The sequence below is a fragment of the Peromyscus maniculatus genome, chromosome 1 (assembly GCF_049852395.1).
Source record: "Peromyscus maniculatus bairdii isolate BWxNUB_F1_BW_parent chromosome 1, HU_Pman_BW_mat_3.1, whole genome shotgun sequence".
Lineage (NCBI taxonomy): Eukaryota > Metazoa > Chordata > Mammalia > Rodentia > Cricetidae > Peromyscus > Peromyscus maniculatus.
In genome coordinates this window covers 121571306-121598214 of record NC_134852.1, presented here as the reverse complement: position 1 = coordinate 121598214, position 26909 = coordinate 121571306, and the positions used below count along the sequence as shown (strand labels likewise).

Genomic DNA, 26909 nt, shown 5'->3' with positions numbered 1-26909 from the left:
GGTATCTCAGTCATGGGCTGGAAGGAGGAGAGAGGATTCTGGGAGACATCTGCAATGTGGGTGTGTATAAGTGACCCTTGTAATAGAGCCAAGTGTCCAGCAGGACAGGACAGTGAGGGATCAACACCTAAAAGATGTGGTAGCCCAGGTGTGGCCCTAGCTAGCATCTTTGTCTGAGACATGTGGCCAGGGAAAAGGCAAGGCAGTGAGTTCCTGCCTGGCCAAGGACAGAGCTCCACTACCTGGAGGCTGGCTGCAGAGTTGGAGTGGATCAGAAACTGATGCCCTCCCTCACAGACAGGGCAGCACCAAGTGGAGGCAAAGGTGGCTTGATGTCACTTCTTGGGACCCCCAAACAGTTCTGAGGACAGTGCTACCAGCTGAGGACTTCATGTCCAAACACATGAGCCTATAGGGAACACTATATCATATTCCAAATTTTGATGGCCCAGGCTGGTCAAATCCATAGACCAAGTGTAAACCTGCCTCTGACACTCACATGCTGTGTAAACTGGGGAAACTGACTAGTTCTCTCAACCCCCCACCTTCCTGTTGCCTTGCTGTGTTGGTGAGCTAGACAATGTGTGTGAGTAAGTGTATAATACTGAGGCTAAATAAATGCCATCTTCCTGTTTTCCCTCAAAGCTGAGCTGTGCTGGCCACCACTGGGGGCCAGTGAAAACCTGAAGAGTGGGGCGGATGCTCGTGCCTCCTGGGTAGGGGTAGCATTTCACCTAGGTACTGTGAATGCTTTGGCTGCTTCTCCCTTTGCTCTCATTCAGCTGTTTTCTCACCAACAGAGGAGCTCAAAGAGAAGCTGACCGAGTACGTGGACAAGGTGAATGGCCAGAAGCCAGGCTTCATCAAAGTCGTGCGCCACAGCAAGCAGGAAGGCCTCATCCGCTCCAGGGTCAGCGGCTGGAGGGCAGCCACGGCCCCTGTGGTGGCGCTGTTCGATGCCCACGTGGAGTTCAATGTGGGCTGGTGAGTGCTTCAGGGAGAGGAATGGGTCCAGTGTGATCCAGTGGGTCCGACTCAAGTGCAGGGCATTCTGGGATCTTAGTCATGAGCTGGAGGAAAAGAAGAGGGTTGTGGGGACAGCTGAGGTATGGGTGTGTGAGTGAGCCAAATCTTGCAGTAGGGATCGGCCTCAAGCAGGGCCAAAGAGTCAGGGGTCAGAACCTGAAAGGTGTGGTAACACGTGATGTAGCCTGCCACCCAGCTCCCAGATAAATACATGGAGACTTATTCTTACTTACGAATGCCCAGCCTTAGCTTGGCTTGTTTCTAGTCAGCTTTTCTAATTTAAATTATCCTGTTTCTCTTTAACTACATTTTGCCTCTAGGCTTTTTACCTTTCTTTATTCTATTTATCTTTCTTTCCTTCTTATTCTATGGCTGGCTGTGTGGTTGGGTGGCTGACCCCTTGTGTCCTCCTCTCCTCCTTTTCTCACTTCTTGCTTCTCAGATTTCTTCTCCTATTTATCCTCTCTGCCTGCCAGCCCCACCTATCCTTTCTCCTGCCTAGCCATTGGCCACTCAGCTCTTTATCAGACCAATCAGGTGTTTTAGGCAGGCAAAGTAACATAGCTTTACAGAGTTAAACAAATGTAACATGAAAGAATACAACAGATCATTAAACAAATATTCCACAGCATGAAAGAATGCAAGACATCTTAAACTAATATTCCAAAATACCAATCAGGAAGACAAATATATATAAAGAACAAAGCAGAGAGATGGCTTAGTGGTTAAGAGCACTGGCTGCTCTTGCAAGGGACCCATATTCAGTTCCCAGTCCCCTCATGGCAGCTGATGCCCATCTGTAACTCCAGTTGCAGGAGATCCATTGCCCTCTTCTGGCATTGTCAGGTACTGCACAAACATTGCACACACACATGCATGCAGGCCAAACACTCATACACATAAAATAGAAATAACTTAATCTTAACAACAACAAAAAAAGTGGAGAGTTTGTGTCCAGCTGAGCACAGGGCTCCACTGTCTGCAGGCAGCAGAGTTGGAGCAGATACAAGACAGATGCCTCAGCTCACAGACAGAGCAAGACCAAATGGGCAGAGGTGGGTAAAGGAGGCTTCCTGTATCCTCAAATGCCCTCAGAACCTCCATCCCAGCAAAACTGAGCCTTACTGAGTCTTCCTTTGTCAAGCCAGGCCATCTAGGTGCCAGATGGGATAAGTAAGAGCTGACAAGTGGCCTCTGTAGCTTCTACTGAACCCTCAGAGGGCACCTGATACTGATATCCTTGCAGGGCTAGGACAGCGCGGTTCTGCTCACTGTGCATGGCACTGCCTGGACATGGAGGCAGATGCTAAGGTTGACTGAATAGCTGGGATACATAGTTTCCTGCCCTCTTTCCTCACGTGCTTGATGGCCTCAGTGTCTCTACCCCCTTTCCTAGCTCCATGGTGCCACCCTCTGCCTCGAGGGAGCAGGGTGTGGAGAGCATGCTGGCAACAAGGAGTGGCTGGCCTACAGGAAGCCTGGGAAGGATGTTGGCATCACAGACCTACACCAAGGCTTCAGAATACTCATTTTTTATTCTCGAAGTCCCTGTGAGCTATCTGTGACTATTTAAAAAGCATTTCCACTGGATTTATGGCCAGCAAGGAGGGGGACACTTACTATTTCGAGCTGATTTGAATAAACAATTATGCACAGAATATATTATTAATGAGAAGCTTATCATTCCTGTCGGCAAACACATTATTCTCCTGCCACCCAGAGGGGACTGCCAGTCCCTGGGGGAAGCCTGGATGCCCACCCTTCCTGAGGCAAAGGAGAATGTAACTTTGCCTATACCACCCGCCTCTTCCTCCAGGTTGGTTCAAGCAAAATCAAAACCCAGGTTGACAGTTTCCTCTAAAGCCTCAAATCTGTTCCTTCTTTCTTTTTCTTCTTCTTCTTTTTTTAATCTTGATTTTTGTTGTGTGTGGGGGGAGGGTGGAACAATCACACAGGCTGGGTGAGAATCTCTCGGTTCAGCTCTGGTTGTACTGAATGGTCTGCTGGGCTCCTTGCCAACCCCAAAGTCCAGGGGAAGTCAACTGGGGATGCAGAAAACCACTTCTCTCCATCTTTGGGGAACAAGGGTTCCTTCTTCTTGCTGCTGACCATGGTGAGCTACTCATGCAGCTGTTGCCCACCTTGACAACAGTGACTGATCTCTTCTCCCTTCCTGCTCAGGGCGGAACCAGTCCTCACCCGCATCAAGGAAAATCGGAAACGGATCATCTCGCCATCTTTCGATAACATCAAATATGACAACTTTGAGATAGAAGAGTACCCACTGGCCGCCCAAGGCTTTGACTGGGAGCTGTGGTGCCGCTACCTGAACCCACCCAAGGCCTGGTGGAAGCTGGAGAACTCCACAGCCCCCATCAGGTGTGGAACCCTTCCTCACTGTTCTCTCTGCTTCGGCCGTCCGACAGGGCTTCCCTCCCTGCCCAGGCCCAGTGTGGGTGCCAGAGAGAGGGGAAGGTAGACAAGAGTTACAGTGTCATCTTCAGACTCTGCTCACAAGCTCTCAGGTCCCTTTTCAAAGAACCAGGGGAGCAATTAGAACTCCAGAGTCTCAAAGACAATAATTAAAAAAAAAAAAACTAAAAAAAAATTATTTTTTTTTATTTAGGTGTGTGTGTGTGTGTGTGTGTGTGTGTGTGTGTGTGTGTGTGTGATGGCTTGAGTGTGTGAGTACCTGGGGAAGGAGGGTGTCAGATCCCCTGGAACTGGAGTTACAAGCTATTATGAGCCAGCTAATGTGAGTAGTAGAAACTGAACTCAGGTCCTCAAGAAGAGTGGGAAGCACTCTTAAGAGCGGGGCATCTATGACCCCAAAGTTACTCATTTGTACACATCACCATGTATAGCTGCTAAGTATAAAGTATTAGAGTCAATGCTAGAGAGTCGGAGTAAGATTGATTTCCAAGCTCTCCAAGCCTGGAATACAGTGCGGGTGAACCACATCAGGGGATGAGTGATAATCCTGCCTCATGGGTAGAAAGCATGTGTACAGCAGGGGAAGGGAAGCATTTGAACTGATTTCCAAGGGTGAGAAGGAGATGGCTAGGTTGAGAGTGACACTCATATGTGACACTTCTGGTCACAGGGGAGACTCAGAGAGACCCTAAGGAGGGATATGAGCTGGGCAGCCCCAGCCATGAGGTCAAACCAGACCATGGGACAAGTGTACCTGGATGATGTTTGAGTTTTATCCTGTAGTGCACAGGCACAAATGACCTCCAACTGCACTTCCCAAACCCCACACTCTTCTGCCTCTGATACTGTACGCCTAGGCCCCTGACTGACTTCCCTCTGCTGCCTCAGGACTCCTGTAGCAGTCAGCCCTGCCAGCCCTATTTCTGTGTGTTGGTGACAGGGCAGACATCTACTTCCCACCATTAAACAGACAGATGGCACCAGAAGGTGACTTGGGGGCCGCCTTGGAATCAAAGTCCAGTCTCACTTTGTTCTGCAAGAAAGAGAGAGAGATTATGAAAATTTTCATTCAATTCTCCCCAAAGATGGAGAGAAGTTGTTTTCTGCATCCCTATTCAGAAAAATTTCATTCAGTCTCACAAATGTTATTCCTGGAAGAAAAAATTTCATCCAGGAAACAGGATGGAAGAAAAGTCCTGAAGTTTCTTTTATGACTTTCTCAATCTGTCTTGTGTTGCTATAACAAAATACCAGAGGATGGGTAACTTATGAAGAATGATGGTTATTTAACTCATAGTATTAGACATCTGAGACTTAGTGGCCCCACCTGGCCAGCCTCTGGTGAAGGCCTTTTGATGTGTTAGGACAAGGCAGATGCCATCCATGGCATGGGCAAAAAGGAGAAGAGCTGTACATGGAGAGGCTGAGTATGGAAAATGGGCTTGCTTTCAGGATGTTTCTAATCTGTGGCCCTGGGATGTGTGCCTCCCAGGATAGGTATGACTGCCACCAAGTATGGCTGTAGGTGACAGCATCATACCACAATGTGAAAAAGTTGGACATGTCTGCATCAAGAATCAATCTGATCCCCCCAGAACTACATCTATTCATTCTCATGCATTTTGTTTATTCGTTGAGAAATTTATTTATGTACCCAAATGTCTTTTCATCAGATTCACCCCTCATCCCCAGCTCCTCCCAGACACCCCCCCACACACAAACCTTCAAATTTTGTGTCTTCATTTTTTTCCCCACTGAGTCCAATTAGTAATGGCAGTGCATGAGTGTAGGGCCACCTGCTGAAGCATAAGAGCCCTACCAGAGCTTCATCCCTGATAAAAACCGATTCCCCCTCTGCCAACAGCCATCAACAGAAGGTGTGGGTGGGCCTTTGTAAGCTCCTCATCCATCCCTGGTGGAATTTTAACTGGCTTGATTTTGTGTGCAAGCAGCCACAACCACAAGCTATACCTTCAGGGATCATTTCCATAGTCATTACAACAGTCCTTTCTGAGTGTGGCTGCCCTGGGATCCACTCACCTTCTGCAAGACTGCACCTCTTAGAGACCTCCTACCACTCAATGCTGAGCTTCCAGCATGGGACCCTTTGGTGGGGACAGACTCAAAGCATATCCAAACCACAGCAGCTGCCTACACAATTGTGTGCTAATAATTTGTTGGGAGCCTGCATGCTATATGTATGCTGTATGCTGGGGCCTTTTACACACATGGTCTGTTGGAGCCACAGTATAACCTGGTATCAACTCATGGTGCCATCCCTGTTCAACAAGACAAGAGCAAGGCTGAAGCAAGACTGAGACAGGAGAATGGTCCTACCAAGGGCTTCAGCAATGAAGCTGGGTTCTACTAGGGTCAGCCAGACTCTGTGAGCTGTTATCACCCCCTGCTTGATTACTGTTGAGTTCACAACTTGTGTGACTCATTCTCGCCTCAGTCTGCCCAATGTTATCAGAGGGAAATAAGCCACTGTGCTGTGAGTATTCCTGCAGAAGAGTGGGGATTTTAGCTTTCTCTATTCTACTCACCACCAAACGCACTGGGATGATCTTAATCATTAGCAGAGCTGCACTCTAGGACTTTGCCAGAAGATATCATCTTGACCATTTATTTTCCATCGCCACTTAATTTTTATTAGGAATGTTGGTGAGAGAAATGAGATTCTGGAAACTTTAGATCATTTCTGGTTTTATCCCGATATGAAGACAGCCAGGCCCACTGGAGACAGATTTTATACAAATACACTATAAGCACCCCAGATCATCATTCTTTGGAGCTGTGTTTTAGTGTTTTGCCCACATGTTACTGTAAAGAGAGCTCAGCACTTGCCTCTGTAGTGTGAAATGTCATTTTTAAGTTGGTTATTCACTGGGTCCCCAAGGTCTCTGACTGACTCACTCAAGAAAATCCACCAAAACCTATTACTAGTAAAAAAAAAAAAAATCACTGCATTTCTATCCAAAAACTATGAATTTTGTTTCTAAAAATCTGTGTGTTCCCTTTCATTTAGCCTAACAGGAAGCTCAGAGCCAACATCTGGGCTCATTTTAAGAACTGAGATGGAGAGTTAGGGAGATGACTCTCTTCCAGATGCTTCTCTTCCAGAGGACCTGTTTCCTAACACCCATATCGGACAGCTCACAGCACCTGTAACTCCAGCTATAGGGGATCTTATGCCCTCTTCTGGTCTCCATAGGCACCTGCACTCACTTGGTACACACACACACACACACACACACACACACACACACACACACACACACACAAGGAACTATGACAGAGAGCCCCAGCCTATACTTGCTTTCTAACTGGCTCCAAATCTATTGTACTCTTTAGGTCTTCCTAGGTGTTATTTACATTTTCCACCAGATTTTAGGGTTTTTATAAGCTGTGTCTAATCCTTTTAGGGATGAGGGGCTGTTTATTCTAATTCTTCTTAATGCAGCGTCTAGTTATTAAGTGACTGACCACCTGAGCTGTCTGTGCTCATTAGAGCAACTGACAATTGAGGGTTTTGTGCCTTCCCTAGCTGAGTCTGGAAGTCAGGGGAAAGCCCCTTCCCACATGCTCCGAGTGCTGTTCTCAGGAGCCCCATCGCAACCAATATTGAGAAGTACAGAAGAAACGGTGAAGACCCCAATCTGCTGGCCCATGCTTCCAACCATCTTTATTTAGAAAGGTGAATCTCAGAGCTTGTTCACTGCACAAGGGATCTTCTAAGAGTTGGTCATGTCCAGAGCCTTCAAGCCCTTTACCCACAGGATGTTATCACTGATCTGATGTTATAGGTATCAATGACTCTGGTTCAGAGACCTGGGTAATGAAGGGCCAGCACAACTCAGCAATGCAAGGTGTGAGACATGCTGGAGCAGATGCTTTCAGGAAACACCTTTTTCTTAGGTACCAGGGATCAAACCCGGGGCCTTCAGCTTGCCAGTCAATTACTCTACCACTTAGCTACATTATCAGTGAAGCTATCTACAGAAGGACATAGAGTTTGGTCCTGGGAAACTGATCTTCCCCTACCAGTGAGACACCAGCAGGATAGTGTGACAGATGCCTAGAGCTGAGGTCAGGTGGGATCTTAGGCTAGAGCTACACTACAGCACTGGGGTGTATGTGAGTGGGGATCACTAGCTCCTCAGTGCAGGGCTTCATGGAGAATTTCTACCACCAGAGAAGTCAGCAGGAACACCAGGGGCTGCCTCTGCATTGTTGGTCATCTGCTGCCCTCACCCTTCCCTGATACCAGGCCAGGCTGGAGGAGTGAGAGGAGGAAAGGTGAGACTGAAGAACCCTTAGGGGTGATAAAACTTAGTCAGCGCAACTGGTCTCATCTTTGGAACTAGAAACAGGTTCAGAAAGGACTATTTCCTTAGGGAATTCATTCGTGCTGGTGCAGGGGGATGCTCAGCCACATGGATTCCCTGGGGTCACACCATCAGACTTTATTCTGTATGACTTCACTTCCACAGACTGCAGGGGTATCATACGTGTGTGTGTGTGTGTGTGTGTGTGTGTGTGTGTGTGTGTGTGTGTGTGACCCTGCTCAGATGGAGAACATCAAACCCAGATATAAGAGGTGAGCATTGTGGGAATGACCACCCTCTGGCTGTGAATCTTGAGCAGCTCCTCAGCCTCTCTGAGCCTCTGAACCAGAATCATTGGCACCTATAACATCTGATCAGTGATGACCTCTGTCCCTCTTACTCCATCCCTTTCCAAATCCCTTGTCTTTACCACCTTTGCTGGACACAGATACAACTCCCCACTGGGTTTTTCACCAGCATCCTTATCTCCTCCAGCCAGCTACCCTGTAATGTCCCCTCATATTATCCAGGCTAACTTGGGACTCTCTAGATAGCTAATCATGACCTTGAACTTCTGATCCTCCTGCCTCTGAGTGCTGGGATCACAGGAGTATGCTACTGTGCCTAGTTTATACAATGTGGAGGATCAAACTCAGGTAGGGCCTCAGGTATGCTAGGCAGCACTTCACTAACGGAGCTACATTCCAGCCTGCCTGAGTATTCCTTATTTAAAAAAAAAATACCTGTTCATAATGCTGTTCTGCTTGAAATTTGTCATGGCCAACCATTCACCTATAGATGAAATCTATAAAATATTTTTTTCTATCCTGCTCAAAGCCTTCTACAACCTGGTTCTCACTGATCTTTCTAAGTGAACAGAGGTTGACATGTAGTGCCCCCATGGGGGATGATGGGAAAGTCCAGGCTGAAGAAGTCTGGCCATGTGGCTCAAAATCCAAAGAAGCAAGCTATACCAATAGAGTGAGTGGTACACACCTTCCCCATTGCTAACGCACCAGCTTGCACAATGCCAAGCAATGGCTGGTCCAGAACAAGAGCTATCACCCACTGTCTTGAGCAACTTGCTTGTAAGTGTCTGCATGAAGGTGGCTCTGGGAGCCTACCCAGAGAATGAGGCCCCACTGGGCCTGGCAGCAGAGGTGGGGGCACTGACCCTTGCAGTTGGGAGCTCTTCATCCTCAAGTGACTCTCAGACCAGTCTCTACTCACAGCTGGCCATCTGTCTCACCCCACAGGAGCCCCGCCCTCATTGGCTGTTTCATTGTGGACCGGCAGTACTTCCAGGAGATTGGCCTGCTGGACGAAGGCATGGAGGTCTATGGAGGCGAGAATGTGGAGCTTGGCATCAGGGTGAGTGGAGTTTCTCCCACAGGGCCGAGCTCAGTTCCCATGAGAGGATGAGTGAGTGAGACTAGTGGTGTAGTGTTGAGTTGTCTTTAGTTCGCAACACAAAGGCGGCTAAAAGTTGAGGCTCACATACTGACTCTGAATGTCTAGTTCCTAGCCCTGGTACATGGACGTAGCTGGAGCCATGGAAACTCAGAGCAGAGCCTCCTGAATTTTCAGGGAAAAGAGGCCTTCGGAGCTTGCTTGCCTAGAGAATCAGGTTCCCAGCTTAGCACATTTGTTAAGACTAAACGAATGGGTTGGGGTAAGCAACAGTAGACATAGAGGACCAGCTGGACAAGAGAGACCCTCAGAGTCACTTCCCCATGGCTGTCTTCTCCACAGTGGACCATAGAATATTCCCAAAGATGGTTATATGAGCTCTAACAAGAAATAAACTCCTGGGGAATAGACAGTATAACACAGCCACACTCACTTCCTGTGGCTTTCTGACCCTCCATAGTAATAGCCAGACCCACAGGCTACCCTGCACCTTGATGCTGAGGGCTCTCTATAGCTATTAGCTCATGGTGTGACTCTGTGGGAGGTGCCATTCTCTTTCTTACCCTACGAGAACATTTACTAAGCTTCCTGGCTCTTTCCTCTTGGCCTGTGAAAGAGACAACCCAGAATGACCCCCCTCCTCAATCAGGAAGGTATATTGGGTGTCCTGGCATTTGGTAAAAATGTACTGATGGCTATAACAAAGGGTTATCACGTCCAGGAAGTGCCCCTGACAAACCCATGGCTTGAGTCTTAACATATCCCTGTAATCGTTCCATCTGTCTTTAATGACCCATCACCCACATACTATAGGTTTGCTGGCCTTAGAGGGGATCTTGTACCTCCTGGTATCTTTTTCTTGTGAAATTTTCCTTCTCACAGCCAGCCCGTTCATACCTCATGCAGACTTCCTCCAAAATCTGGTCCAACTGACTCCACCTTTGACCCTTTGGACAAAGTACATGCACCTGGTGTCTCTAGGTCCAGACCTTCAGTTCCCACTTAAGAATCTACCCTCCTCTTACCTTTAGCCTCCTATTCCCACTCCACAGAGCAAGCAGCTGGCCCCGGGCAACCCTCTACTTAACCCTGCAAGGGAGACCAGATGCCAACAGGGAGCATCCATCCCATAATCCCTGAAAGACCAAACAGTGCTCTGGGGCCCAGCTCACCCCAGACTTAACACTAGGCTTTGAGGACTGGCTGAAAGAACTGCCTGTATGAAGCTGAGCTTGGAAAATACTTCAGACACCTGTATTCACTGGCACTCCAAGCAATTGCTTCAGAGGCAGTGGGAATGCACAGGCTGATGGGGAGCTAATGTATTCATAGAGGACAGCGCCTGCATAATCACCCTCATTTCTCCAGCTCTCCCTCCGCTGGTCATTTATTCACCACCCGCTGGCGTTCCCGCCATCTCATTTCAGCACTGCTCCTGGATAAATGCTTGCCCCCAAACACAATCTGTTTCACCAGGAGCAGCTGTCAGGAATCGGCTGAGCGGGCAGCACCGCCTCCGGTCACTTGTGTTCTTTGGGTAAAAATGTCCAGAAATGGGGAAAGGAATTAGATTTGTGAACTCTGCTTCCAACATATGTGTGAGTCAATCACAGAGTGGTGGTGATGTCTGGCTTGCCTTCCTTAAATTATAAAGCTATTTTGGAGTGTGGGCCTGGGTGAGGCTCTTGAATATGTGTTAAAATATCTTTGGGTCTTTTCGTGTTCAGGGTTTCAAATAAAGTATAAAATATCGCCAGGCTTTGTTTTTCCCTCCATCCCTCTCCTCCCACTGGACAGAGATGAAGCATCATTGATGGCAGAGGAAAGGGAGGCTTTTAGAGCAGGGCCCAGCCCCTGTAAGCTGGCGGAACTAAGCACACAGGGAGAGACCAGTTCATTTGTATTCTGGTTCCTCCTTGACAGGGTGCAAAATCTCTGATCATTTTCTTTTGGGATAGCCTCCTATGTGTGGTTATTGCTACCTATTTTTCTCTTGTGCTTTATGAGCTAATATCTCAAGTACCTCAGTTTCCTCCCTGAGAAAATAGTATTTCTAATTACCCCTCAGGATTGTGTGCCAAACTGAAGACACAGCTCATCACATCTGCTTATGCACCAGCAACTTGTGCAAAGCCCTTACCTATTTTAGAACATGAAAATAAAAAAATATTTGTACATATTGAACACCTGCTGTATGTTAGGATCCTGCTAGACATTCTCTTTTTCTTTCTCCATGTTCCATGTGTGCATGCATGTGGGGTGTGCATTGTTTAATTTTGTATGAGTGTGGGTGTGCATGCACACAGGTTCCTCTGCATGTGGAAGCTCCAAGGTTGACGTCTGGACTCATCCTCATCCCACTGAATTCTGTAAGGCAGGACTTGTCAGTCAAACCCAGCACTCACATTTGGCTTGTCTTGCTAGCCAGCCTGCACTGGGGATCTAGCCTCAGCCTTCTGAGGGTAGAATTGCAAACGTCTCACCACTGCAGCATCATGTGGGTCTGGGGTCTGAACTCCGGTCTTCATGCCTACATTAGTAGCTGAGCCCTCTTCCCAACCCCAGGGCATTTAAAAAATGCTACCTATCCACAGAATACGCCAAAGTAGACCTTCTTATGGTATCCCCCTTTATCAGTAGAAGAAACTGAAATTAAAAACTTGCACGTGTTTCAAGGTCATGAAATCTGTAAAGTGCAGAGAAAAGACTTCAGTCTGGGTCATTATGGCTCAATAAACACACCACAGTGATCAAGCCCAGGACCGGGGTCCTTTGAAATCCCAAGAAGTATCACAATGTTTGTGCTTTCTTTCTCCTTTAGACTCGGTCTCGCATGTTGACTCTTATTTTACACTCAAGTCTAGTAAGCCCCCTGCCCGCATCCCTGGTTTTTGAGTCCACAAGGCAGTGAGGAAAGAGAGAGCCATTGTAGCAGGATGAACAAGTAAGAAATAAGAGCAGACATAAACAGAAGACTGAAATGCTGTATACTTTGTGTCTCAGAAAGTTCAAGGACATAAAAATGTGTCTCAGAGCTGGCAAGGACATAAGAAATAGGTAGAAACTGGTATGGGCTGGATTGAATCCCTCCCCCCAAATGTCCAGAAATTCTAATTCCTTACCTGGGAATCTGAGCTTCTGTGGAAGTAGTCTCCACAGGTGTAATCAGGCTACAATAAAGTCGTGCTGGATCAGGGTGTACACTAACCTAATGTGGCTGGTATCCTTTAAAGAAGAAATTTTGAACCAAGATGAACATGGAAGAAGACAGCCATGTGAAGCTGGAGGCAGAGGTTGGAGCTGTGATGCCACAAGCCAAGGAATGCTTAAGGCTGGAAGAGGTAGACAGGACCACCCCCTTAAAGGCTCTGAAGGGAATGTGGCCCTTCAGCATCACACCTTGAGTGGGGCTTCTGACACCCATAACTGGGGGTAAATACATTTCTGTCAATTCAGCAATCTCACATGGTGGTTTGTCAAAGTGACCCAAGAAAACTCATGGAGACCAAAACTTCAGATGAGTGCCTGATATCTGAGGAACCTGATGGCATTTAAACTTCCCTTCTCTCAACTGTGTACAGTGAGCTTGCTTCACCTCCCCTGGAGCTGGGATCTCAGAGACCTGTTTTCCCAATATAAAGTACAAATGATCTGTGAAAAACAACCCATCTTAACCAGGCTACAAAAATGCCCACAGCTAGAAGCCCATGGAACAAATGATGATAGTTTTTTAAACATCATAGAAAGAAGAGGATTAAAAAAAAAACACAAAAGCAGATATTACAAAAACAACAGACAAACAAATTAGATCTAGATTGTAAGAGTCTTCAAAGTATTGAATCAGACACAGGATGGAAAATCTGTTGTATAATGATTGATTGATTTATTGTGTGCATGTGTTTGTGTGTGAGTGTGTCATATAGATGTGGTGTATGTGCACCTGCGGGGGGGGGGGGAGTGTCTGCACCTGTGCACATGTGTGGAGGCTGTCATATGTGGGGCTCTAGTACTCACCTCATTCTCTTGAGACCACACCCAGCTCTTTGTGTGAGGGCTGAGATTAGAACTTGGGTCTTCAGACTTGTGTAACAAGTGCACTGAGCCATTTCTCCAGCCCCTAAGAATTCATATTTTAATCTCTTCTGAAAAAAATGAAAAATATGAATAAGAAGAGACTTCGCAATTAATTTATGTTTAGTTTTTTTGTTGTGGTGACAGTACTTCTGAGAAGAACAGCTTAGAGGAGGAGAGACTTCACATGGGCTCAGGGTTTCAGAGGTCTCGATCCATGGTTTCCTGACTCATTCCTCATCCTGGTGAGGATGCAGCATCATGACACTGAGCATATAATGAAGCAGAGAGACTATAGTAGTTATGGGTTTTTTTTCTGTTACAAGAAGCAGCATAAAAGATTTATTTCAGCATACAGATGAATGAGATGCATTTGATAATGGAAGGAAAGTTATGGCAGCAGGAACTTGAGGCAGCTGGTCACATTCATGCATAGTCAGTGTCTTATGGTTTTATTGCTGTGTAGAGATACCACAACCATGGCAACTCTTATAAAGGAAAACATTAATTGGGGCTAGCTTGCAGTTTCAGAGTTTTAATCCATTATCATCATGACGGGAAACATGGTGGCATGCAGGCAGATATGGTGCTGGAGAAGGAGCTGATCCACAGGTAGCAGAAGTGAAGACCATGACACTAGGCCTAGCTTGAGCATATAAGACCTCAAAGTCTGCCTCCACAGTGACACACTTCCTCCAACAAGGCCACACCTACTCCATCCAACAAGGCCATACCTCCTAATAGTGCCACTTCCTATGTGCCGTATTCAAACCCATGAGTCTGTTGGGGCCATACCTATTCAGGCCACCACAGTCAGGAAATAGAGAGAGGTTGGATGTGGTGCTAAGCTTGCTCTCATATTTATGCTGTCCAGGACCCAGTCCATGGGATGGTGCTGTCTATCTGAAGGGAGGATCTTTACACCCCAATTTACCCAGTCTAGATATTCCTCACAGACTTGCCCAGAGGGTTCTCTCTCTGGTGATTCTAGATTCTGTCAAGGTGACAATCAACATCAATCATCACAACTTCTTACTCCTCAATGTAAGGGAGCAGGGAAAAGGAGAAAGATCAAGAAGCCAGGGACAAGATATATATCCAAAGGCATAGCTTCCATGACACACTGCTCCAACAAGGCTCCACCTCCTCCTAGCTCACTTCAGCTCTGAACTCAACAGGGAATTAATCTATTGATGAGTTAGTGCCCTCATAATCCAATCAATCAGTAGTGCCACCAATCAATTAATACATGAGCCTTTGGAGACATTTTATTGCTAACCTGTAGCATTTAGTTTTACTAGGACAAATTTAAAATTGTGAAAAATATAAAATGAAGCTAAGAGTTCAGTAGATAGGTTGAACAAATACATGAACATTATTAAAATAATAAAACTAGCAAACCAGACAGTATAGCTAAAGGAATCACTCAAAATCAACCCAGAAAGAAGAAAAATATATATGGTGGAGGGTTAGGTAGAGCAGAGAGAGTATAATACTTTACAAATCCAAACGGAGATGGTAAAAGGAGAAGAATGGACAAAAGCGATTATTTTAGGAAATAGTGTCTTGAATTTTCCCAACTAACATGCCAATTCATAGAAACTCAACTTGTCCAAATTAGGATAAATATGAAGACATACATTGGATATCTGTACATATGCATGGTGAAACAGCAGACTTCCAAAGACAAGAACTTACACCAGTAGGAGAAAGAGAAACTACCAAAAAAAAAACAGTGATGAACAGACAGCTTTCCACTGCAACCATGAAAGGCAAGAGACTATGGAATCCTCTTTTCAATATGCTGTGAAAATGCTTGCCATGCTATATGTATGTATCCGGAATAACACCACTCAAAGGAGGATAAGATACACACACATTCGCTCATGCAAGATCTTCATTAGAATAAGTTAAAAAATATTTAAATTTGGGACAAGAAAAATGATCCCCAAGGGAAATCTGAGATTAAAGAATAATAATGATAAATAGGTAAGTCTAATAAAATTTGAAGTGGAATGAAACACAAGAGTACTGCCTGTGGGATTATTAAAACTAAGTGCATATTAATGGGGTCTATAGGCTGGGGGGTTGGATTTGTTGTAAAATGTCTATTTGTTAGTGATAGAAAGGTCACTGGTTGACTTTAAAGTTTGGTAACTTAAGTAAACAAGTTAAAGTTTCTAGGGATGACATGAAAAGCACAGAAAGAAGAAATATGACTTCAAAATCAGTTGATGGAAAATAAAATATGAATATGCTATAAGAAGACAGAAATAGATGTATACAACAGCTTGTGCAGAGAGACAAAACAGGCCTGGTTATATCAGTCAATCTACATGAACTAAGTCAAAAGTTGAGTAATTTTAGACAAGCTTAAAAGTTTACTTAGCAATGGGCTACTTACAAGAAATGTATCTGAAATAAGACACAGAAATGATAAAAATCCAAAAGTATAGGCAAATCCATGGTGGTCAGATACTAACCTAAAGAAAATTATTATATTAACTTCAGAAAAGAAGTACGATTATAATTAAAAGGTCTAAAAATGATAAATGTGAAATTCATCTAGAATCTATTGTCAATTTGAATGCTACTGACTGAACAATGTAAGGTTGTATACAGAAAAAAAGTCCACAGTGTCCTCAGAGATGACTCAACAGCTAAGAGCACTGGCTACTCTTCCAGAGGACCCAGGTTTGATTCTCAGCACCTACATGGTGGCTTACAATTATCTGTGACTCCAGTCCAAGGTGATCTGATGCCATTCTTTGGCCTTTGTGGGCACCAGGCACACATGAGATGTGCTGACATAGATGTAGACAAAATACATGAAATAATTTTTTTATTTAAAAAGAAAATAAAAAACAGCAGAAACACACTGAGATGTCAGCAACCCTGATAGCACAGTGGAAGGCTTCATTACATCCCAAGTAGTTGACAGACCCAAACAATTAGTAAGTTGAATCCAACTGGCATCTAAAAGCTGCTGAATGCATTTTTCTCCTGGAGCAAATAGAATATTCATGGATATTGACCATGTCCTGGGGGATGAGACAAGACACAACAAATATCAAGGGTTTTTCTCACAGGGAGCATATTCTCATACCAAAATGGAATTAAGTTAGAAATCCATGACCAAAAATTGCAGACAAAAACTATCATCTTTAAAAATTATGAGACATGCTTCTAAAAACCCATAATTTAAAGAAGAAATTGTGTCAGAAATTTGAAAATGCCTTGATCCGAGTGATAACAAATATGTATGGGATATATGTTGTGTGAGTGCAGCTCAAGTTTAGCTTAAGGGAAACTATCTGGCATCCCATTCCTCCACTGGAAATAAAAGCTGAACAGTAACAGTATATAAGTAGTTAGAAAAAACCAACAGAATAAAAATAGTAGAAGAAAGTAACAAAGAAGTGCTCTGCCTGTACATTTTACAACATCCCTGAGCTGTACCCATGGTGGAAGTAGACCAGGACCTGGAGAGAAAACAGGGTTGAAGACCTCAAAGGCTTAAGGAAGACAGCCCTGGAAATGGTCCAGGAAGCTGGCCCAGATAGACACTGACATCTCTATTGCATGAGAGGAACTACACCCTGGGAAATTTTCTGTAGTTCTTGACTATGAAGACCCCAGAAGTGGGATTTTTTTGGTTATGTCTGACTCATCCTCCACACATTTATATGTTCAGACGTTTGGGTGCTCTTCTAGCTGTTGGGTCATTCCAGGAAGTCCTGAGGATGTCATGAATGTCTGCCAGTATCCCGGACTGACTTCAAAGATAAAAAGCAAGCAGAAATGAATTCACATTCTACTTCCTTATGCAGGATATAGGCAGGACTATTCTCATGATGGTGCAGAACCCAGAATTAGAATTGGTGATTACAGCATGTTCTGTCCTATAAGATGATGTTTGTTGGAGTTGTTGACTATTACACTTGCTAGAATCTTGCAAATGTAGCCACCTAATAGAGATAAAGTAAAAAAAAAAAATGCTAGGAATATAAAAAGGCTCATTGATATGGGTATCTACAATTAAGAACATATAATGAACAAGTTTGTGCTATAATTTGAAAATACAAACAAATATTACAAATTTGTGGAATGGTATATTTATGAGAATTAACAGGAAGAAATCAACACCTAAACCTATCCCATGATCATGAAAGAAATTGAATCCATAGTTTAAAATATTCTCACAAATAAAAACCTAGGGCTAGGCTGTTTCACCATTACACACTGCCAAGTTCTCAAAGATCAAAACACTCCAAATGTATAGACATTTTTGAACATATAGAGTAGAAAAAGATAATAAGTGTCCAACAGTAAAGCAGCTTGCATCTGCTTCTGTAGCTAAGCATCTAGGGAGAGTCTGGGGTTATAGCACAATTGTTGAAGATCTTAACATTCCTGATGCGTAAAAGAAAATTCTCAATTGTATTTTGTGTGCTTGTTCAATAAGACAAAAGGGACACACACACACACACACACACACACACACACACACACACACACATATTAAATGATATTCATGAGCTGTATGGAGTTGCCATGAAGAAACATGGGAGGCCTTGCTTACAATTAGCCCTTACAACTGAACTCTTTAATATGAGCCCATCCTCCTATGGCAGAAACCAGGGAGGTCAGAAGGGGAGGAAAGAATGCCCCCCTGCAGCCATTACCCTATTCATAGTGTCTAGATCAGGCAGCCAGAAGACAGGGACCTCCTCTCCACCATGCTCTCACTGTGGTGATCCGTGTCTGGATTAAGCTGTTTGGTATTACCACACAGAAGAGTTAACCACAGACAAGGCCTTGTTGGGTAGCCATGCGATATACACAAGTCATTGCTCCTATCTGAGTGCCAGGCTTTCTCACTGGGGTTTCTCATGGGAGTTCAGAGCCTCTGATTTGGAATATTCTTTATCATTTGGCCCTTTAGACAATGGCCTCCTACGCTGATGACTCTTAAATAGCATTTTCATCCTCCAGAATGGTCCTCAACTGCCTGTCCCTGAGACTGAATCGCTGCCCTCCTTCTTTATTCCTTAGTGTGAGCCTTGCTCCCTTTGCCTGCTGTTTCTTAGCCACTTCACTGGGACTGACTATGAGGTGAGCTCTTTCTGTGCATGATTCTGGCCCTTTTCCTCATGGGGCCAAGTATCATCTAGGATGGGAAAAAGTCTGGGTGACTGGCTGCACATTTGGGTCTTCATTCAAAGTTCTTCATCTACAAAGCCTTTAACGACTTAAAAAAGCTAGAGTTTGTGCCTAGGGGCTCTCTTTACCTCAAACCATGACCCCTCTAGTCCCATGCAGTCTTCTGTTGTCCTGTCTACCAGAACTCACCCCCTCGTAAACCTTCTCTCTCAGCCGTGGGGACCCTAGTTCACACCTGCCCATGCCTCAGAAAAACACCTACTCCACAGGCATGCAGGAGGAAAGAAGCAAAAGTCGGGGAAGAAATTGAGCAGACCTCACAATGACATTGTTCCCAGGTATCAGAAACACCCCTATGGATGGGAGTGTGGCTCAGGGGTAGAGTGCCTGCCTCGCATGAACAAAATAAGCTCTGGGTTCCAGCCCCAGCACCACATAAACCAGTAATAGCTCCTGTCATCCCAGTACTCGGGCAGTAGAGGTGGGAGAATCAGAGGTTCAAGGTCACCCTTGGCTACACAGTGAGTTCCAGGCCAACCTGTGATATGCCAGACTCTATCTAAAGATAGATAGATAGATAGATAGATAGATAGATAGATAGATAGATAGATAGATAGATAGATAGATAGATTTTCTTAGTTCCTGCAGGAAGATAGTCTAGTGTTTCTATATCCATTATCAGCAAAGTCAGTGCCTTGCATCACTACTTCCAGAATTCTTCCCTTACAATTTTCCTTTAGAGTGCACACACATAGTGCTATAGCAAGCTAGATGTTATTATCCTGACACTGTTAGAGGATTCCACATGTTTATGTTGGCCCTGAAAGTTAATTCATCCTTGTACTTTATTATCTCATTATCATAATTATTATTTTTAACAACAACTATAACAAGAAGAAATAAATTTAGATACTCCATAAACTCTAAAGTGCTCTGTATAAAGCATATGATTAATCTATCCATCGTCCATGTGACATTTATGTTATAGAAACATGCTGCCACCCATTTTAAACAGTGTTTTTTTTTTTTTTTTTTTTTTGGTTTTTCGAGACAGGGTTTCTCTGTGTAGCTTTGCGCCTTTCCTGGAGCTCACTTGGTAGCCCAGGCTGGCCTCGAACTCACAGAGATCCGCCTGGCTCTGCCTCCCGAGTGCTGGGATTAAAGGTGTGCGCCACCACCGCCCGGCTAAACAGTGGTTTTTTTAAGGCATATATTAACTTATATATGTTATATCCCTGCCAAACTTTTTAGTCAAATAGTGTTCAAAATCAGCATTGTAAAAGAAGAAAACTGATTCAGGCTAACTAGAAATCAAAGGGATGATTAGAAGGCATTTAGGTCTTCGCCACTCTGACAGGTGAAGCCTGGCTCTTTGGGTACAACTTTAATTTGTGTAACTATTGTGAAGAAGCGGGCTTTTCACACAGCTGAGACCATCCACATTGCCATCTCCTGTGAGCTGCTCAGACCTCTGGCCCACTTGCCTATAGTGTTGTTAATCTCTGTTTTTAGGATGTCTGCACATTAGTAGCAGTAATGCCTTGTCTATCATATAATTTAAACTTCCCTCCCAAGTGTGTTATGTGACTTTTGTTTTTGCTATGAAAGGACAGCTTTGCTTTATTTTATTTAGACAAGGTCTTAGTAGCCAATGCTAGCCTTGACCTCACTTGGCCCAGCCTTGCCTCTGACTTGCAATCCTTCTGACTCCACTTCTTGCATTACCATGCCCAGCCTAGGTTGCTTTTTCAAAACCAAGCAAATGTATCAGCCTTTCCCTTCCTATCCAGGTCCTTAAGAAAATCTGACCCATTCCTGGTTGTAGAGAACTTCACCTACACCTTCTACTTGCATATCATATCTTTCATATTTTAATCTCCAATTTTTTTTTCAAAATCAATCCTAACATAGTGTGAGGGATGGACCAGTCTTATTTTTCTCCATGAACATCCTACCACATTCTGTCTTAATTCATTTCCTGTTGCTATAGAAAAATGCTGGAGAGTGGGAGATTTGTAAAGAATAGAAGTTTGCTTTTGCTCATGGTTCTGGATACAGAAGTCTAAGGCACAGCCCCAGGGCTCTCTGGCCTCAGTAAGGATCTGGGCCACACTGCAGTATTTAATGGGAACAATCAGCAGTAGGTTCAGAAGACACAAAACACAGTTTAAGAGTGTAACAGCCTAGGCTTTTTCAAAGTGGTGCATATTTGTATGGAAAATGATGGATTGCAAAATGATGAATTTTCATAATGAAAATGGTGTTTCATAAGTTTTTAAAATCAAAACCATCATGTACTTTGACTCTGTACTTTCCTGTACCCTCTCCTGTCTCCCCCTATTCTTTCCCATTCTTTCACTTCAGCTCCCCCAAGAAGTATCCCTTCGTGTATGTTTGTGTGGGGGTGGATGGGTATACCTACGTTCCACAGATGTGAGAAACACAATATTTGTCTTTACAGACCTGACTCACTTTGTGTAATATGTTGCCCTCCAGTTCCACCCCCAGAACCATGAGAATCAGCCTGGTCCCCCATGATTAGTGTCACCATGGTTGACGTGCCAGTCTAATCGGCCACTGGAAAAACAGTGTTGTGAGCTTAATGTTTCTGAATTGGACTTGGACTGAAAGACCTTTGTGGGGTCTTTGATGCAGTAATTCCAACAGCAGTAAGTGTACAACTCAGAGACCCTGCTCACACTTTTTAGGTGATATTCCAAAAAATTAACAAACAAGAAAACAAATTCTGAATTGTGAAAGTACAAATGAGAGAGGTGGAGGCAGGAGGATGAGAACTTCAAGACCATCCTTGGCTACACGGTGAGTTTGAGGCCAGCTGGAAGTACATGAGACAATGCATTAATTGTCTCTGTTCTGTTGCTGTGATAAATGTTCTGTTGCTGTGATAAGATACCATGACCTAAAGCAGCTAAGGACGAGTCTATTTTGTTTATGGTTCTAGAGAGCTAGGTATCCACGATGGCAGGGAAGACTCAGTGGCAGGAACAGGACGCTGCGAGATCACATTTCAACCTTACACAGGAAGGAGAGAAAGCAGGCAGGAAGTAGGGGGAAGCCGTGAACTCTGAAAGCCCACCCCAGTGATGGAATTTCTGCAGGAGGGGGTGCACCTCCTAAAGGTTCCACAACCTTCCCAAACAGCACCACCAACCAGGGACCAAGGGTTCAATCACATGAGCCTGTGGGAGACATCTCATTCCACCACCACACTCACTGTCTCAAAAACAATTAATGTAAATGATCGCATATGACTGACAGCAAAGACAACACAAACTACAGCAAATGAACATAGTAAACACAGAAAGAAAAATCCTGTTGAAGAAGTGAGTATTTAAGAATTTAGGTCTGCAAAATTTGATTGAAGGAAACAAAACTGAGTAGGAATTGTTGACACAAAAGAAACCTGTATAAAGGTAGTCACAGCTGTACAGTGTGGTGTGTGTGGAAGCATCCCTGTGGAAGAAGCCCATCATAGTTGGCAAATAGGTTTTAAAAGTGTGAACCCAGTGATAATAATACTAGTAAAATAAAATTAGAAATTAGTCTGGAAGAAAATGCATCACTCTGAGCATCATTTGAATGAAGCTGCAAGGCAGAGTCCAACCTGTGCAGGGTCAATTGGCAAGGAAAGATCCTGTGTGTGCTGTAGGGGCAGTGAAGATGGTCAGGGGATGGTCTGTCTCTGGGAGTTGAGTGAGGGTCTCTAGAGGAGCTGGCTACCAGCTAACCAGCTTTAAGCCTTACCTTCTGCAGGTAAGACAGAGGAGGAGAGCTCTGGGGGGTAGAAGTGGAGTTACAGGATTCTTGACAGACAAAAAGGAGAGTGACCACAGCTGTACATCAGAACATGGCAGAAACATGGAGGGACCAGCATGCATGTGCAGAAGTAGGCAAGACAGAGGCACAACTTTATCTGATAACAAACTACTCTTTTTATTGGTGTGTGTTTTTATATAAAGCGACAGGTTTCATAATGACATTTTGAATCAAATATTCCGTGTAGTCTAACCACATCACTTCCCACTCTCTCCACTCTCAGTCCCCCTTCCCCTTCTCAAGTAGAACCCCCTTTTATTTTCATGGTGTGTGTGTGTGTGTGTGTGTGTGTGTGTGTGTGTGTGTGTGTGTGTATTCTAGGTTCTACATGTAAGAAAAAGCATGTGGTATTTGTCTATCTGGGTCTGATTTACTTTGGCTAAGTTGTAATGCTAAAAAGGAAAGTCTGGAATAGATATAGCAGAGTTACCAAATGTCAAATGATGATTGGTCACTGGTGATCTAGAAGTCAGACTTTAGTGGGCTATCAGTACATCTTGACTTTTCAACATCTTTTGTTAAGATGGGGTATCATGTAGCCCAGGCTGGTCTGTAACTTGCTATGTAGTTGAGGATGGCCATGAACTCCTGATCCTCCTGCCTCTACCTCCCAAGTTCTGGGATTATAGGTATGCACCACCATGCCCAGCTGGTTTGCCCATGACTTGAGGAATTGTGAGTGGCCTGAGGCTGAGAGATCCCTGGCCACAGCATTGACTTCTAAGGTGGGCACAATGACTTTAAGGCCCACAGAAGAAGGACATCATTTCCTAAGGCAGACACATGCCCACAGTTGGGAGTAGGCCACTTGATGACTTTGAAACCTGTTAGGCCACAGGCTGGGAGAAGACATAGGTAATCAGAGGAAGAGCTTCCATTTGCTGTATGTCATTCACTGATCACTTGGGTATATTATCTCATCACTTTTCTACAAGCCTTGTGATTTCCATATTGTTATCTCTGTTTTGTGAATTGGAACTAAGTCTATGGTTGGCCCAAGCCAGCTGGAGCTACGATGGAGAGCAACATGAATAACAAGTGTGTGTTGTTTTTTGATTGTTTTGGGTTTTTTTTGTGTATGTGTGTGTGTTGTGTGTGTGTGGGGGGTGTGTGTGTGGGGTGTGTGTGTGTGTGTGTGTGTGTGTGTGTGTGTGTGTGGTGTGTGTATGTGTGTATGTGTGTGTTGTGTGGGTAAAAGATATGAGCCCTGCCACTGATTTTTGTTTTGTTTTGCTTTTTCAAATACTGGGGACTAAAACCAGGGACTGAACCCTGGCACATCCTGGACAAGTGCTCTACAGCTGAGCTACATCTCAGCTCTCTTCTTACTGTTTATTTTTAAAACAGGATTTTACTAACTTTCCCAGGCTGCCCTTGAATTCACTCAGAAACCAGCAAGGCCTTGAACTTCAGATCCTCCTGCCTCAGCCTCTCACATAGCTAGGATCACAGACCTGTGCTACCTGGTCCAGGTCCTGCCTCTTTTTTATATAATTTTGTATGTAATCCCTGCCCTTGGAAGGTAGAAACAGGAGGGCCAGTGGTTTAAGACCATCCTCAGCTACATGGTGAGCTTTGGAAGCTAGCCTGGGCTATGAGACATTGCTTCAAAATTAGTTTACTGATTGATTAACTTTAAAAGACATGGTAAGATAATCAAGTAATAAACTAAATTTCCCCCCACAGAACTGATACTACAGAGTTTTATGCTGTCCATCATTGGCTTAGTGACTTGTTTTGTTGCTGTGATAAAGTACCTGAAAAAGAAGCAAATGTACAGGAAGAGGAGTTTGTCCTGGCTCACAGTCTCAGCATAGAACCCACCACGGTGGCAATGTCATGGCAGCAGCACATTGGGGCAGCTGGCATGGTGCATCCACAGTTAAGCAGGTGGGGGCTGGAGAGATGGTTCCAAGTCTTAACACAATGACTGCTCTTGCAGAGGACCTTGGGTTCAGTTCCCAGCACCTACATAGCAACTCACAACCATCCCTGACGCTAGTTCCAGGAGATCCAACCACCTTTTCCGGCCTCCGGGGGCACCATGGGTACCAGGTATACATGTAGTACACATTCATACACGTATACAAAACACACATATAAAATAATTTTAAGAAGAAGAAGGTACTGGGACTCAGCTCCATTTTTATCCAGTCCAGGACCCCAGATCACAGGTGTGGTACCTACACTTAGGTGTGGTACTCTCCTCATTGTTTTTAACTTGGGGATAAAATCCCTCACCAGCATTACAGGAGGCTAACCTACTCTAGATAATCTCTCATAAGTGTGCCCAGAGGCTTATCTAAAGTGATTCTAAATCCTGTCAAGTTGACAACCAATATTAACCATCACAATAACTAACTCATGTCAGAAACCACGAGAGAGCAGAATCCTCAGCCTCATTTTGCAGATGAAATCACTGAGACTCAGAGAATTGAGCTCATTTGCCCAAGGCCCTCAGAGAAGTGGTGCACCTGACTGTGATGGTGGCTTAGCCTTATTTCAAAGATTCAAAGTTACCTCACTGGACTCCCAGAATGCAAGAGAACAGAGGACATTGGATGCGCCATAAGAAGGCCTTAGTGTGGGCAGTTGGTGTGGAGGGGTGGTGGCAGAAATAGAGAGGGTAGGAAGCCAGCAATTTATGGGTACCATTTGACCAGACAGAGAGGTGAGGTGATTCCTTGATGGCTGGTGGTCCGGTGCCCAGTGATAGACGAGGCTGAGTGTCAGAGCTTTGGAAAAGCATGCACTTGCCTAGCGAGAGCTTCTTGTCTGCCCATTCCCTTCTGGATGGTCAGCCATTGCTCTCTCCACTCTATTGGAATGTGTGCCATGATCCATGACCTTCTGGAATCCATGGCACCTCAAATCCCCAGGGCCTCCAAGATGTGAGCTACCTGATGCCTACTAGGCTCAGCTCTCTAGGTTGATGAGCACCTTCTTGTCTGAACTTCCACATACAAGGGAGTCTTGGTGCCAGCCCAGAAACAACTATTCCACCCTGCCCAACAGCTCCAAGAAGGTGCCTGAAACCACTGTGTGGCAGGCCCTTTTCCAGATAAGGTGTTGTTTTCTACACACCAGCCACACAGGAGTGAGTCTCTGCAGTCACAAGGCAGCAGCCGAACAGACACAGCTTCACAGTACGTTGTAAAAGTTTTACAGTTAGTAAAGATAAGTGCAAAATTAATCCCTGCAGAACAAAGCAATTTAAAAAAGCACATAATGAAGCAATTAGCTTGAAACGGTGGGGAGCAGAAGGTAGCACCCTCCGAGGATTGTGCTGGGAGGAGTCTTCACACCCCGGCTTTGTTCCTCGTGCTGTTCAATGAGGGAACCGTAGGAAAGCAGGATGGATGAGACACGTGGACAGGATGGAAGTTGACAAAGGATTCTGGGAGTCCACTCAAAGGAAATTTTACCTTCGGAATAAGCTAAGGCCAAGGGAGGAAAGAGCCATAAAAGCCATTATTGGGGCAATCCATAGAATTTGTTCATAGACAATGGACTAGAGAGTAAGCATGTGTCAACACTGAACTTCCCAATTTGGAGGAAAAGGCAATACAAAGGCAAAAAAAAAATTTAAAAAATTAAAAAGATAAATAAAACAAAAAACCAGGAGTCAGCAATGTCTGTAAAGTCCCTGGGACACCTTCCTTATCTACATTTCTCCCCTTTTTCTTCTTTTCTTGCAAACAAACAAGACCTTAAAATTAATTTATTTATTTGTGTGTGTGTGTGTGCACGCGCGCGCGCGTGTGCGCGCGTGTGTGTGTGTGTGTGTGTGTGTGTGTGTGTGTGTGTGTGTGTGCATGTTGGGGCACCTGTGGAAGTTAGAGGACAACTCCTTTTACTTGTGGATCCCAGGGATTGAACTCAGGTCATCAGGCTTAGTGGCAAGCCCCTTTACCCATTGAACCATCTCCCCAGCCCTCTTCTGCCATTTCTTTAGCTGGGCTGACCTGCTGGGCTGTTTCAAGGGCTGGAAGGGTGCTTCTTCGCAACCATTTGATTGCAGCTCTAATGTCCCAGGCTTGGAGCAAGGAACAAAGCCACACTGCAGGAAAATAGAGCTGGCGCTCCTCTCCTCTTCCTCCTTCTCATCATTATTGCAATACAGATACTATCATGATTTCCTTAGACAAGACCCTTTCTTCTAGACAAGCACAGAGCCTGTATGAGTCTGAGCTAGGTCCTCTGTGTATACCTTATGGTTGTGTAGCTTGGTGTTCTTGTGGGACTCCTAACAGTGGGAGTAGGGGTGTCTTTGACTCTTTGGCCTGCTCTTGGGACCCTTTTCCTCCTACTGGGTTTCCTTGTCCAGCCTTGATATGAGGGTTTGTGCCTAGTCTTATTGTAACTTGTTATTCCGTGTTCAGTGGATATTTTTGGGAGATCTGCTCTTTTTTTGAAAGAAAATGGTGGAGGAGTGGATCTGGGGGAGAAGGGAAGTCAAGGAATGGACTGGGGGTGGGTGGAGGGAAGGGAAATTGCAATCAGGATGTAGTATATGAGAGAAGAAAAAGAGGGGGGAAGACCCTTTCTTCTTAGAGATAATGGTATGGTATAATGGGACAGACAATTTTTTAAGGACCAAGTCAGAGATGTATAGTTATAAATTCTAAGTGTACTGTGCTA

The 26909-nt window shown here is 44.7% G+C and overlaps 1 protein-coding gene across 1 annotated transcript in view; it reads left to right on the top strand.

Annotated features, from left to right (window-relative positions):
• Positions 1–26909, top strand: part of Galnt18 (polypeptide N-acetylgalactosaminyltransferase 18) — a 319360-nt gene that overhangs the window by 230906 nt on the left and 61545 nt on the right. Inside the window, exons 4-6 of the mRNA XM_006978593.4 lie at positions 801–984; positions 3208–3405; positions 9044–9158. Of these exons, the coding sequence (XP_006978655.1) occupies positions 801–984; positions 3208–3405; positions 9044–9158 (497 nt within the window). The remainder of the gene's footprint in view (positions 1–800; positions 985–3207; positions 3406–9043; positions 9159–26909) is intronic.